The sequence below is a fragment of the Eublepharis macularius genome, chromosome 7, assembly GCF_028583425.1.
Source record: "Eublepharis macularius isolate TG4126 chromosome 7, MPM_Emac_v1.0, whole genome shotgun sequence".
NCBI classification, from domain to species: domain Eukaryota; kingdom Metazoa; phylum Chordata; class Lepidosauria; order Squamata; family Eublepharidae; genus Eublepharis; species Eublepharis macularius.
In genome coordinates, this window is record NC_072796.1 from 394,646 (window position 1) to 410,011 (window position 15,366).

General features: G+C 47.6%; 1 protein-coding gene across 1 annotated transcript in view; it reads right to left on the reverse strand.

The window, feature by feature from the left end:
- CRIP2 (cysteine rich protein 2) overlaps positions 1-15,366 on the reverse strand; it is a 65,478-nt gene that overhangs the window by 22,500 nt on the left and 27,612 nt on the right. Inside the window, exons 2-3 of the mRNA XM_054984284.1 lie at positions 11,562-11,656; positions 4,445-4,502 (exon numbers count right to left, since the gene is read on the reverse strand). Coding sequence (XP_054840259.1) covers positions 4,445-4,502; positions 11,562-11,656 — 153 coding nt within the window. The remainder of the gene's footprint in view (positions 1-4,444; positions 4,503-11,561; positions 11,657-15,366) is intronic.

Below are 15,366 nucleotides of genomic sequence, written 5' to 3' on the forward strand. Positions count from 1 at the left end.
GTTGCTCATCCTCGGGAGGTAAGGTGACATGCCGAGGTTGGCCCATGACCCTACACAGGGGTTAATACTAGTGGTGTTGGTCTGCACTTTGGATGTACTCAGAGGAACGCCTCTAAAGGCCAGGGGACAAATTTGGGTAGCCACTTGGGTAACAGTTTACCTACAAAACAGCCTGCTCCTTCAGAGCTGAGCCCATGTTAGATCCTATAGCATATAGATTTTAAAATCTGAAATGCTGGTGTGTGAGCTATAGCCACCTACAGCTTTCCTGATGCAGCAATGTTTTACTTCTTTTGGCTGACTATGCTTTCAGTCCTATCCATTCTAGGCAAGGAGCCCAGGACTAGGAACAATGACCAGGGATATTAATGAAGGGAAATTCCAGAGGTTCTAGAAACACAATAAGCTGGACAAAAACAAATCTAGGTCACATGATATTAGGACAATGGCTTGGAAGGAGGGCAAATAAAAGAATTGCCGTATTTGAATGGTAGAGAGAAAAATGGTTTGAATTTTGCCATTTAAAAGTGGTTAGTTTTACTGTCAAATTATCAATAAACAAAGTTACCTATACAATGAAAAGGAGTATTTCATGAATGGAAAACTATTAATTCAATTCTCCTGTACTTCTTGATCTTTGTATTTTTTGATCTTTGAACTTTGTAAACCACTTAGTTAAAATTGGGATATAATTCATGTAAAGCAGAAGCGATGAGTTAAGAATGAAATAACTCTTTCAATAGAATAAGTCTAGAATAAGTCTTTCAAAAGAATAAGTCTAGAATAAGTCTAGTTAGTGATGGCTAAGTCTAGCAGGAACAAGAATAACCCCAAAACAAAAGATCTGGGAGCCATAAAAGCCTTCCTCTTGACGGGCAATGCTGTTTTATCTCCAAGTACCCAAGCAACAACAAGGTGCGAAACGGCGACCAAACAGCACTCCACTGAGGCCGACAATACGACAATTTGCACACAAGACTTAGGAGCCTGTGACGGAACCCTGAGATTCCACATGGGCTCACGAGGGCCACCTAGAGCGTCTGGATTCTTGGACCCCTGGAGCGTACATGAGAAGAACGCTCTATGCTCCATTGCACATCAGGGCTAGCTGGCCAACTTAATCCTTTTTTAACAAAGGGCAAGCAGTTTGGGCCAGATCCCCTTTTTGTCATGTTGGTGCAGAACCATTAAAATGGTGGGACCATCTTGTAATAATTTTCTGATGGGTGAAAATAGTCTCTGACATCAGAGATGGAGGTTTGCTTGGGATTAGTTAGGTTTGCTAGTCAATCTCACCAAGGAGGCTGGCTTAGGTCAGACTCCATTGCCCATAAATATCTGGGAGCTCTGGACTTTTCTTTGTCCCCACTCTGGAACATCTGGAGACCCCAAGGCCAGTGGCCCAGGGGCTAAGGACTCCTCCACTATCTTGGTACTATAAGGAACTCTGCATATGCTCTGAGGAACCTTCTACAATTTAGGTAAAGTGTACCTTGCTGAGTTAGCTCAACATTATAGTATTATTTGATAGACTGTATGCTGTGTTATAGTGTGTTCTTCCCTGGATTTTGTATCTTGTCCTCCTTCCTACCTTTTTTGAATCCAGCCACCATTTGCACTTTTTTATAATTTTATAATTTTATTTATTTATAGTTCGCCTTTCTCACTGAGACTTGAGGCAAATTACACAGTATGAGATTAGTACAATCAGTATCAAATACATTTCCATACAGTATAAAGGACATTTCCATAAATAATACCATGGGGTAAATTGATATAAACTGTCTTTCTATAAAAGCATTTTTGGCTTCCTTGGTACAATTCATTTCTCTGGGATATTTCTCTGATTTCTCTTCCCTACATGCCAGAATGCTTAATGCTCAGATTGTGCCAACCACTGCTTAATTTTTTAATCATGGTTTATGAAACCCCTGTACTAGTTTATATGATGTGTTGCTGAATGAACAATGAATTTCCTAAACAGAGTTAATTGTGCAGAACATCCAAGTAAAATATAGCTACAACTCTCTCAAAAAAACCTTTGTTTATCAGTTTGGTGTAGTGGTTAAGAGTGCGGGACTCTAATCTGGAGAGCCGAGTTTGATTCCCCACACCTCCACTTGAAGCCAGCTGGGTGACCTTGGGCCAGTCACAGCTTTCTCAGAGCTCTCTCAGCCCCCCCCCCACCTCACGGGGGGGGGCGTTGTTGTGGGGAAAATAATGACATACTTTGTAAACCGCTCTGAGTGGGCATTAAGTTGTCCTGAAGGGCGGTATATAAATCAAATATTGTTGTTGTTGTTGTTGTTGTTATTGTACTGGTTTGACAGAATTTGAAAGATTATTATATAATAAAAAAGAGGAGAAAAGGTTCTTATATAAAACATAAATTATTTCAGGAAAAAACATTTCAGTCTAATTTTATATCCTCTTCGGAAAAAAATCTTAAATCCTTCTATTACTGATGAAGAAAGAAAGTCTACCTTTACATATAGTTCCACTAAGTCAATTTGAACAAACATAAAAGAAAAAGTTTATAAAGTATCACTAGTATTTAATTCTAGATAAATTAAACAAGATCTCAACTTCTGATATGCTTGTTGGAGATGCAGAAAATAAGCAACTGATTGTAAGAGTTTTCTTGGAAAAAACTAGTACTCTAGACTCTTTCCAGTCAGGATTCAGACCAGGGCATGGGAAAGAGAAAGCACTAATAGCATTGGTGGATGATCTCCATCTGAATATAGACCAGGGGTGGCCAAACTGCGGCTCGGGAGCCACATGTGGCTCTTCTAGACATATTGTGTGGCTCCCGGAGGTCTCTGAGTATCACTGTGGCCATACATTTTATTTTAGTCTAGTTTATTTCCCTCCCTCCCTTTCCTCCTTTCTTTCCATGTCTTTCCCTCCCTTTTCCTTTTTTCCTTCCTTCTTTCTTTCCATGTCTTTCATATTTTCAATAAAAATAAAAAGCAATTTTCTCATCTGAAGTCACTTCAGTGCATCCTGTCTTGTGGCTCTCAAACATCTGACGTTTATTCTATGCGGCTCATACATTAAGCAAGTTTGGCCACCCCTGATATAGACAAAGGCCATGCCTCCGTATCGCTCCTCCTGGATCTGCCTGCAGCCTTTGAAACAGTAGACTATGCCATCTCATTGAGGTGTTTAGAGACAGAAGTGGGCATCAAAGGATATGCCTTAGACTGGTTTTAATCGTTTCTCATGGAACGGACTCAAAGGGTTGCTGTAGAAGATCAGCTATCTCCAGAATAGGAGCTATCTTGCGGGGTTCCTCAGGGTCCCTTTCCTCATCTGAACAGGGCCCCCTGAAGCCGCCACCCTGCACGTGGGCAAAATCAACGGCAGCCCGTACAACCCTTTCTGTGTAGTGGCCCCTACCCTGTGGGACAGCCTGCCTGAGGAGGTCAGGAGAGCCCTCATTCTCCTAGCCTTCCGCAAACGACGAGAAACCAAATTATTCAAAAAGGCTTTTGTATTGTAGGGAGGGGTCTCAGATGCTCCGCTAATGAGTTAAGGACCATAGACTTCACTACTATGTTGCCTCACATACTATCTGCTGCTTTAAATACGTGCTGCTATGTCAGCCCTAGAATTGCTTATGTTCTGTTTCAGCATTTTCTTCAATTCTGTACTGGATTCTTGCTAATCTTACGTCTTTGTAAACTTGTGTTTATTTACCCTATGGCATTGTTTACGAAATTGTCCTTGATACTGACTGTACTGATCTCACTCTGTGTAATCCACCTTGAGTCTTAGTGAGAAAGGTGGACTATAAATGACATACACACACACACACACATACGTAAGAGGCATACCTTCTTGTTTAAAGGTTTGGAATCAAGTGATTACTGAAATGAAATAGATCTTGAATTTTCAAATTCTTGAAGCTCCAAGGGTAAAGATTATACTTCACTGAAGTACAGTCTTTACAGAAGCAAAAATGATATTAGGTGGCTAAGTCCTAAAGATTCACAAGTTATGGCAAATAGCTAAATTATCAAACTTAAATTCTGATAAATTATCAAAACTAAAACCAACTTTTTAAAAGCGGAAAATCCGTTTATGATTGTTGGACCTGAGAGTTACAATTACAATGGATTGGTATAACTATGCAATATTCGTGTAATTTTGAGTATGTTTTTTTAAAAAAAATACTATTTATTGCTGAATGTATTTTTGTTTTCTGCATGATGTGGGTTAAGAATGATTTTTCTAAAAAAAAAAAGGCGGAGTAGTAGTAGAAGATGATGAAGATGATGATGACGAAGAAGAAGATGATGATGTCTCCAACTGGCTTTAAGGGAAACTAAACAACATCAAGCACTGACAGACAGACGCCGGCTGTGTGGGTGAGACAGAAAAGAATGCAGCAGCATTTATGCCTGACACTAAAAAGCTGGGAAAAAAGGAAAAAAATTACCTTTCGGTCCAAACAATGTTGCATAGCAGGGCTTGTGGCAGTAGGGCTTCCCATCATGCTGCAATGAAGAAACAGCAATTGCATTAAACTAGCCAGATTTAGGAAAATACAGTGTTTGCAACAAGTGGTTGCAAAGGCCACCTCAGCATTTCACATGCATTAGAGATGGCAAGTCTGTTAATGACAGGACGTTTTGAAGGTCTTGCATTCACAGGGTCGCCATAGGTCGGAGACAACTTGATGGCACACAACACACACACACACACACACAGATGGCAAGGAAGTCAGGAGGCCCAATAACCTAATTACATTTCCTACCAGCAAACACCCCATGAGCACTGCAGGGTCGCCTAGCAGCGAACTCAGAGTGGGACCACAAGTGACACCTGACACAGGTTGGACACTTGCCAGCTTCCCTCAAGTTTTGATGGGAAATGTAGGCAGCTTGGCGGAATGTTGGACAAGTGACAGTTGAAAAGTCCGTTGGACAGGAGTCGGAGAGCGAAGCTGCGAGACCAGGATGCCAACATTTCCCATCAAAACCTGAGGGAAGCTGACAAGGGTCCAACCTGTGTCAGGCGTCACTTGTGGTCCCGCTCTCACTGCAAGTGCCCTTCAGCAAGCCAGTGCGCCTGTTTTGGTCACTCATGCCAACACCCTACATTTGCATTGAAATTTAAGAACTCTATCCAGTATCATCAAGGTACATCCAACACAGTCCTGTAACACAAATGGAAAGCGCCCGTTGTTGGCCCCACTATTAGCCCCTGACTTTTAAAAAAAAAAAATCTTGGGAAGTCTCTTTTCTTTGGGACATTTTAGTGTTCAACATGACTAGCTAAACTTGTCCTAATACATAAAAGGCAAACCGCATTCCTGACGACTCACTTCTTATCCCAGCACAAGCACAGTACATGGGTTAAGAAGAGAGCTGGCGGTGTGCCCCCTCATCTAGTTGGTGCGGAGGTTTGGGCTGGGCTGTCATCAATACGCGGATGACACCCAGTTTTTTCTGTTGATGGACGGCCGGCCAGACACGGCCCCAGACAATCTGGCCAGAGCTCTGGAGGCTGTGATGGCATGGTTGAAACAGAGCAGGCTGAAATTGAACGCAGTGAAGACAGAGGTCCTGCAGCTGGGACGCAGGCTGCCAGATGTTGGGATCCAGCTCCCTGCCCTGGATGGGACACCACTGGCAACTTTGCCAGTGGTGAAGATTCTGGGCGTGCTCCTGGATGCCTCCCTATCGATGGAGGCACAGGTCACGGCGGTTGCCAAGTCTGCATTTTTCCATCTCCGTCAGATCAGTAAATGAACTATAGGCCCCTTGGCCGTCTTTGGGACCCATATTAGATCATTTCAGCCCTCTTTTCGGGGAAGAGGTGGACAGGCTTCTGCAGGTGGTACGGCCTACCACGTGCCCCTTGGACCCGTGCCCATCATGGCTGGGGAAAGCCAGTGTTGACGGGCTTCGGGATTCCTTGGAGGCGATTATAAACCTGTCCTTGAGCTCTGGGGTTTTTCCCAAGGCGCTGAAGGAAGCTGTGGTATGGCCTCTTCTGAAGAAATCATCATTAGATCCTGCTGACCTGCTCAATTACCGACCGGTTTCCAACCTTCCGTTTTTGGGGAAGGTGATTGAGCGGGTGGCAGAGAAGCAACTGCAGAATTTCCTGAAGGAGACCTCGGCCCTAGACCCCTTCCAGTCTGGTTTCCGCCCGGGACATGGGGTCGAGACATTGCTGGTCACCCTCACAGATGATCTCCGCAGACATCTGGATCAGGGTGGATCAGCACTGCTGATTTTGCTGGATCTGTCAGCAGCGTTTGATACGGTCGATCATGAGCTTTTGACCCACCACCTTGCCGATGTGGGGATTCAGGGGACAGCACTGCAGTGGCTGGTCTCTTTTCTCCATGATCGGGGACAGAGGGTGGCGCTTGGGGAGAGAGTGTCATCTCGTAGGCCATCTCGTATGTGGTGTGCCACAGGGAGCGATACTCTCTCCATTATTATTATCTGTATGCGCCCCCTCGCCCGGCTGGTGCGGAGTTTCGGGTTTGGGTGTCACCAATATGCGGATGACACCCAGCTTTATCTGTTGTTGGACGGGCAGCCTGGATCGGCCCCTGATGCCCTGGAGCGTGCTTTTGAGGCTGTGGCTGGTTGGTTGAGACAAAGTCGGCTGAAATTGAATCCCACGAAGACGGAGGTCCTGTATGTGGGTCGTGGGGAGATGGCTTTGGGACCCCGGCTTCCTACACTTGATGGGGCAGCGCTTACACTGGCCCCGAGAGTTAGGAGCCTGGGGGTGATTCTGGATTCCTCCCTGAAGATGGAGGACCAGATCACTGCAGTTGCCAGGTCTACCTTTTATTATCTTCGGCAGGCCAGGCAGCTTGCCCCTTATTTGTCTCCCCGTGACTTGACTACAGTGGTCCAAGCAATGGTCACCTCTAGGTTGGATTACTGTAACGCGCTCTACGCTGGGCTTCCCATGGGCCTGATCCGGCAGTTACAGCTGGTACAGAATGCAGCAGCGCGGGTCATTGCTGGAGCACCGGTGTGGGAGCATATTACACCGGTGCTACGCCAGCTGCATTGGCTGCCAGTGGAGTACCGAATCAGGTTCATGGTTTTGGTGTTAACCTACAAAGCCCTACGCGGACTGGGACCGACGTATCTGAGGGACCGTTTCTCACCATATGAGCCCCGGAGTACTCTCTGCTCTGGTGGAAAACATCTTTTAAGTGTGTATTGTCGAAGGCTTTCACGGCCGGAGAACGATGGTTGTTGTGGGTTTTCCGGGCTGTATTGCCGTGGTCTTGGCATTGTAGTTCCTGACGTTTCGCCAGCAGCTGTGGCTGGCATCTTCAGAGGTGTAGCACCAAAAGACAGAGATCTCTCAGTGTCACAGTGTGGAAAAGATGTAGGTTATTTGTATCTACTCAGGAGGGGTGGGGTTGAGCTGAGTCATCCTGTAAGAGTTTCCCAGGGTGTGGAATGCTAATGGCGGGAGGCTTCACTGTATCCTGAGGAGGTTCTTTTGCATATGGATTGGTACTTGATGTGCTAATCTTCTCTGCAGGACTATTGTCGGGTGTAGAGTGTTTTGTTAGCCTGGTGTTTTTCAGAACTGGCAACCATGCTCGGTTCATTCTTAAGGTTTCTTCTTTCCTGTTGAAGTTTTGCTTATGCTTGTGAATTTCAATGGCTTCCCTGTGCAGTCTGACAAAGTAGTTGGAAGTGTTGTCCAGTATTTTGGTGTCCTGGAATAAGATACTGTGCCCTGTTTGAGTTAGGCTATGTTCAGCCACTGCTGATTTTTCAGGTTGTCCAAGTCTGCAGTGTCTTTCATGTTCTTTTATTCTTGTCTGGATGCTACGCTTTGTGGTCCCGATGTAAACTTGTCCACAGCTGCAGGGTATACGGTATACTCCTGCAGAGGTTAGGGGGTCTCTACTGTCTTTTGCTGATCGTAGCATCTGTTGTATTTTTCGGGTGGGTCTGAATACTGCTTGAAGGTTATGCTTTTTCATAAGCTTTCCCATCTGATCAGTAATTCCTTTGATATATGGCAAAAACACTTTTCCTGTGGGAGACTGTTTTTCTTTGGTTGTTTGATTCATCCTGGGTTTGATTGCTCTTCGGATTTCATTTCTGGAGTAGCCATTTGCCTGAAGTGCGTGGTTTAGATGATTAATTGTGACCCGCACTTTCTCAATGAGGAAATTAATCATCTAAACCACGCACTTCAGGCTCCCGAAAAATACAACAGATGCTACGATCAGCAAAAGACAGTAGAGACCCCCTAACCTCTGCAGGAGTATACCGTATACCCTGCAGCTGTGGACAAGTTTACATCGGGACCACAAAGCGTAGCATCCAGACAAGAATAAAAGAACATGAAAGACACTGCAGACTTGGACAACCTGAAAAATCAGCAGTGGCTGAACATAGCCTAACTCAAACAGGGCACAGTATCTTATTCCAGGACACCAAAATACTGGACAACACTTCCAACTACTTTGTCAGACTGCACAGGGAAGCCATTGAAATTCACAAGCATAAGCAAAACTTCAACAGGAAAGAAGAAACCTTAAGAATGAACCGAGCATGGTTGCCAGTTCTGAAAAACACCAGGCTAACAAAACACTCTACACCCGACAATAGTCCTGCAGAGAAGATTAGCACATCAAGTACCAATCCATATGCAAAAGAACCTCCTCAGGATACAGTGAAGCCTCCCGCCATTAGCATTCCACACCCTGGGAAACTCTTACAGGATGACTCAGCTCAACCCCACCCCTCCTGAGTAGATACAAATAACCTACATCTTTTCCACACTGTGACACTGAGCGATCTCTGTCTTTTGGTGCTACACCTCTGAAGATGCCAGCCACAGCTGCTGGCGAAACGTCAGGAACTACAATGCCAAGACCACGGCAATACAGCCCGGAAAACCCACAACAACCATCTTTTAAGTGTCCCTGGCCCTAGGGAGGCCCGCCTGGCGTTGACCAGGGCCAGGGCCTTTTTGGTCCTGGCCCCAACCTGGTGGAATGCTCTGTCTTGCGAGACAAGGGCCCGGCAAGAGTTGCTTGCATTTTGCCGGGCCTGTAAGACAGAGCTATTCCGCCAGGCATATGGCTGACGCCGGGCAGTGCCTGCCCACCCGTGAAGGGGGGGTTAAACCATCGCCCCTATGCGAACACAGAGGCATGTATGAACCACTATGCAGCATGAATTGTAATATTTAATGTTTTTAAATGTTTTTAAATGTATTATTTAATGTTTTTAAATGTTTTTAATGGTGTTTGTATTTGTTATCCGCCCTGAGCCTGCGAAAGCGGGGAGGGCGGAATATAAATATAATAAATTAAATTAAACTTGCCCCCTACCTGACACCCCAGGACCTGGCTACAGTGACCCATGCAATGGTCACCTCCAGGCTAGATTACTGTAACTCACTCTATGCTAGGCTACCCCTGGGCCTGATCCGGAAACTACAACTGGTCCAGAATGTGGCGGCACGGGTCCTGACTGGTATATCTTACCAGTCACACATCACACCTGTCCTGTGCCAGCTGCACTGGCTTCCGGATGAATTCTGAATCAGGCTCAAGGTGTTGGTTCTTACCTTTAAAGCCCTGAGCGGGTTGGGACCGGCATATCTTCGGGACCGCCTCTCCCTGTACGTTCCCCGGAGACTGCTTCGATCAGTGGATAAATGTGTACTGGTGGTCCCCAGCCCTAAGGAAGCCCACCTCGCTTCAACCAGGGCCAGGGCCTTTTCAGTCCTGGCCCCAGCCTGGTGGAACGCTCTGTCAATGGAGACCCGGGCCCAGCGGGACATATTATCGTTCCGCCGGGCCTGTAAGACAGAGCTGTTCCGCCAGGCGTTTGGTGGTTGAAGGGGGCGGTGCCATGTCAGCCTCCCATCTTTGGGGTGGGGGAGGGTTCTCCCCACCATTGCACTTGGTTAATTTATTTCATTATTGTTTTGTATATTGATTTTAGTATTGTTGTTTTTTGTTTTTATCGATTTTAAACTGTTCACCGCCCAGAGCCCCTGGGATGGGCGGTATATAAATTGAAATATAAATAAATAAAAATAAATAAAACGGTTTGGCTTCCCGCCGCCTCCTTGGGGCCTCTAGAGGCCCGGAAAGGCCCAGCGTTGCTGTGGGAAGGCCCGGCGCCATAGCGCCGTGCCTTCTCACCACCTCGGCGCTTCCAGAGGTCCGGGAAGCCCTGGCCCAGCAACAGGAAAACCTGGCACTGTGCTGCTGGGGCTTCCCACTGCCTCAGGGCCTCTGAAGGCCTGGAAAGGACTGGTGCGGCAGCAGAAAGACACGGTGTCGTGGCCCCAGGTCTTCTCACTGCCTCAGAGCCCGGTGCGGCAGTGTGGCCCAGATGAGTGACCTACTGTGGTGTGGGTGTGCCTGGTCTGGCGGCCCACTGTGGCACAAGGCGGCCTGGCCCAGCAGCCCACTGTGGTGCGGGGCTGCTTGGGTCGCAGCTGGGCTGTGGTGCGGGGCTGCTTGGGTTGCTGTGATGCTGGGCTGTTCTACCAACGGCCCGCTGTGCCAAGCCACTGTAGAGTGGTGCTGGCTGAGCCGCTGCAGCGCAGGGCTGCCCAGCCTGTTGCGGTGTGGGGTTGCTCAGCCTGGCGTCCGCAGCAGCACAGGGCTGCCTGGCCTGGCAGCCCACTGTGGTGCGGGGCTGCCCAGCTTGCTGTGATGCTGGGCTGCCTGGCCCGGTGGCCCACTGAGGCGCAAGTCTGCACAGGCCACTGCAGTGCGGGGGTGTTTGGGCCACTGCAGCGTGGGGCTGCCCAGCCCACTGAGATGCAGGGCTGCCTGGCCCATTGCGGCCTGCTGCGGCACAAGGCAGCTCATCCCAGCACCCACTGCTAGAGCCTGTTGTATTATTTCACAATGGGCTCCGGTGCTGGTATCATAGATATCTTAATAGCACACCTTCCCATGCATATTTCCCCATGCAGCCAATTAGAAGGACTTTTTCAGTTCCTGAAGTTCAGGATTCAGCTACTAGCACTAAAAAGAAGTTAAGAAAATGTCTTCTGCCACTAGAAAGAACTAGAACAGTTAAGGCGAGGGGCGATATCCTGGGCCCGTTGCAACATGCAAATCTGACCCTTACCTGACTGGGTCTGCCTGCTTTTTTACCAACTGAACACAAAGACAACTTCAGTTCCTGAAGTTACCTGCCAACTTCTTTTCCTGCCAACACCTTCTCCACACTGTGACACTGAGAGATCTCGGTCTTTCGGTGCTACACCTCTGAAGATGCCAGCCACAGCTGCTGGCGAAACGTCGGGAACTACAACGCCAAGACCACGGCGACGCAGCCCGGAAAACCCACAACAACCAAAGAAAACTTCCTTTGGGGACGCAGGCAGGACCATGAAAAGCAGTGCCTTCCCACAGGGTCCAATCTCCCTGCAACGCTAGCAATACTGCTGTCCTCCCCACTGTCTCGGTATTAAAGAGCCCAGGAATGGGAGGCAGAGCCTGAGAAGAGATCAGCCCTGCAAGTTTACCCCTCAGGTGTTCACCCTCCCAGGCACAGTAGTGCGCAACTCAGCCTTACCTCAGCATGTCCGCCAGCGGTCAATGTCTTGTTGCAGCGCTCACATTTCAAACAGAACTTGTGCCAGTCTTTCCCCAAGGAAGTCACTTTCTCCGCTATGTGACAGAAGAACACAAAAAGCAACAGGGGGCAGGTGAGATTACACGATGCACCAGTCCATTTCTATCCGCTTTTCATACTTCATAGCCGGGACTGCATTTTTTTAAAGAAATCCAGCACTGAGAAGAGGAGAGGGGGCTATTAAACCTTTTTTCTTCTGACCCATCTTTCTTCTGTAAATTGACCACCCAATTTGGGCTTCTCTACATATGCCTGCACAGGTATCAATTACTCACTCTTCCTTCTACAACTGTTTTTCCAAAAACAAAAGAATGCATCTTATTTGGACACAAACACTCACATACAGTCATAACAAGTAGGACTACCGGCATATTTGCATAGTAAGTTTATCCACTGAAAACACTGGACTCAATGTATTATCATTAATAATTAAATACATTATATCATATTCAACCTCTATGTAAAAGCCTTTAGGAGAACTCATTTGTAGCTATGGAGTATGCAGATGTTACCAAGCTCTATATCTCGTTACCCTGGTGATGCAGTAGAGGTACTGAGACACTGCTTGAGAACTGCTGTCAAATGACTGGAAGCAAACGAACTGAAACTGAACCCAGACAAGACAAAAGTGATGCTGGTTGGAATGACATTATGCTTCTGACCTTTGATAGGGTTCAGTTGCCCCTGGCTGACTCAGTTAAGAGCCTAGAGGTTATACTAGACTTGCTGCTAGAGAAGCGAGTAAATGCAGCTGCAAAAAAAAGAACTTCTTACAACTTACAGGGCCTGGAAGATGGCCTTCACACGGCGGATCTGGTCACCAGGATTCATGGCACAATAACATCAAGACGAGACAACTGTAATGCTCTCTACATAGGTCTCCCCTCAAAGTCAATTTGGAGAGTTTAGAGGTGCCGAACGCTGCAGCTTGTTTACTCTAAAGAGCTGGATGGAGCATGCATATCACTCCCATTCTGCAGTCACTTCATTGGCTGCCCACCAGTTACCAGGTCCAATTCAAGGCCATGACTATCACATTCAAAGCCCTTCGTGGCCTTGGCCGCTCATGTCTGTGCTACCACTTCTTCCCCTATATTCTGACATGGCAGCTTTGCTCATCTGGTCAAGGTCTTCTGCAGATACTATCCTGCAGTTGGGCAAAATGAAACAGCTGCCCGCACACACAAGGGCTCTCTCTGTGGTAGCTCCCAGCTTACGGAACGGCCTGCCTTAGGTGGAAAGGAAAGCCCTCACTCTCCAGGCTCTCCACAAACTATGCAAGACTGAATTATTCAGGAGAGCTTTCTACCCAGGTTATAGGGCTGTGTCATAAGAAGTAGCTCAGAGAGAGGCCTTGGTAGGGGCAGGGGCTATTCTCTGCTGGGTACTGTCTACTGATGTAGCCACGTGCCTTCTAAGGAGTTTCCACACTGCTAAAAATGCCATGAAAATTAGTTATCCTTTGTTTAAGATCAATTTAATTTCTGTGCTTGGCTTTATGCTTGTTTAAAATTTTTCTGCTACCATTTCCTATTGTATCTATTTCTCTGACTGTTCGTTATTGCACTTTGCTCAGTAAGTGTCCAAGATGTTGATTATGTTGTGTTTTCACTCACACTGTTGTAATCCGCCTTTGATTTCAGTGAGGAAGGCAGGAGGAGGAAGAGGAAAAGATCCCACCCTGAGAGCTGAGGTCACCACTGTTAGAAAAAGGGTTTCAAGAGTGAGGCATTTTAAGAGTACTTCTCTAACCGGTTTGAAAAGAGAACCCGTGAGAACCCGTCAGGACGACATGAAGGCACCAGGATGGAAATCTGAGAACCACCAGAGGAGTGATTTGAGAAACCAATGATGCGTCAGGATAAGGACACCCCACCCCACCCCGTTCTAGTGATGGTGAATAGAAGTGCCACTTGTCCATGTAGGGCGTTCGCTCTCAATTCATAATCCCAGCCGGGCGGATCCCTTACTGGAGGCTTCCTGGTGATGTTCGGCCAATTTGGCCCCACTGAGACCCCATCCATTTTAACACAGAAGCAACATGGCCGGGAAGCCTCTGGGGCCTGTGCTATTTTCCTGCATGTTCTGGGAGTTCTAGCCAGAACCCCAAATACCCCTCTCCAGTCAGGTGAGCAGAGATGGGGTAGCAGTTAGGGGTAGGGGGTCCCCCCACCCCAAGTGAGGGGGCTGACAACCCTAATTGGGTCTCTTCCTTCTGCACCAACCAACATCAGCTTTCTAGGTAACATTGTAAATACTGCAGGCAGGTCTTTTCGAGGACAGCGTCATCTCAGTCACTTGGTCTGAGTATCACAGCTCTAGAAATGGCTGATGCCTCTCAATTTCCACGCAGATAGAAGTAGCCCGGGTAGATCTGAGTAGACCTGAGTACCTTATTGGTCTGTGGGAGAGCATGTCTAGAACCACCTCCGGAGCGCTCTACTAGGCTAGGATTAGCCTTTCACCAGAGTCTGAGGGGAGAGGTCCACTCAGCCTCCACCTGTCCAAAAGTCTGGAAGAGAGACCACACTTGCCCTTTCTGGCAGCTTCCGAAAAAAATTCCTTGCGGCCGTTAGGGTCGGCATTTCATCAGACCCCGAGGGATGTTCAGAGAGCTCTAGGGCTGAAACAACGTCAGCTGCAAGATACTGGTGGTATTCAGCATTGAAAAGGCGAGTGGGCGGCCCTAATGCAGTAACTTCCTCCCCTGAAATATCCCTCCTTGCCTGATGGGGCCTCTAACATCTCAGATATTAGGCTCTGTGAATCCATGCCCTGCCAGGAGCATTGAGGCCACTGTTTTTTGGGCTGTTTTAGTTAGCCACTTCCGCTGCTGTTGCTGACTTGATTGGGCTCTGGGGCCGGGTTCATCTCCAAATTTCCCACCTGATTCTGCGCAGACCAGAAGCTGGCAAGCCAGATCTTAGCCTCCCGTGCCCTGAAGTGGCCACTTTAAGATTGTTGCTTTGCAGCCTTTTAAGTTCCATTGCTTGCATTAGCCACCCAGCTATCTCAGGGGCCACCTGAGACAAATATTGAGGAGCTCCTGGCTTGACCTGCCCTAAACCCTGGGTTCCTTATTGGAGTTTACTGCCATGACGGCTAGAGGATGCCACAGAGGCCGAGCCAGCATCACAGAACCCGCTCACACAGCAGAATTGGACTTTCCCCCTCAAAGGACCCCACTTCCTGTGACAATAGGCAGCCTCTCCACTCTCCGCTCCATTCCCCTGACCAGAATTCCCCACCTGGGACTCCCAGGGGACATCTCTTGGAGTTGCCTTGCGGAAGAACCTTGGAGCAGAGAAAAGATGGCCGTCTGAGGCATCCAGCTGTGTGCCCATTGCCTCAGCTGAAGGAGGAGGCATTGAAGGAAGGTTTTTTTTAAAAAAGGGCTTAAGAAGGAGAGTGGAAGGATAAGCAGAATAAACAACAGAGAAGACCAGAGAAGGAGAGGCACAGGAAGCAACAAAAAGGCTGCGAGAGAGATCTAATGAAGAGAGCTCCTCCTGAACATGTACGCACCCCTTCTCTAGGCGGGAAACATTCTGAAGGGCAGGTGATTCCCCCACCGACTGGGAACAGGAAATCAGTATCTTAAGTCCTGCCTCCTTGTTTAATTAGTGGGACTCACCCCTGCTATGATGCTGTACACCTCAGAGTGAGAAAAACCTTGCCTTGAGAAGCATTTCACTCTTTCTAAGCGAGAAAATTCCCGGACACGGATGGCCCACACTAGCCCATT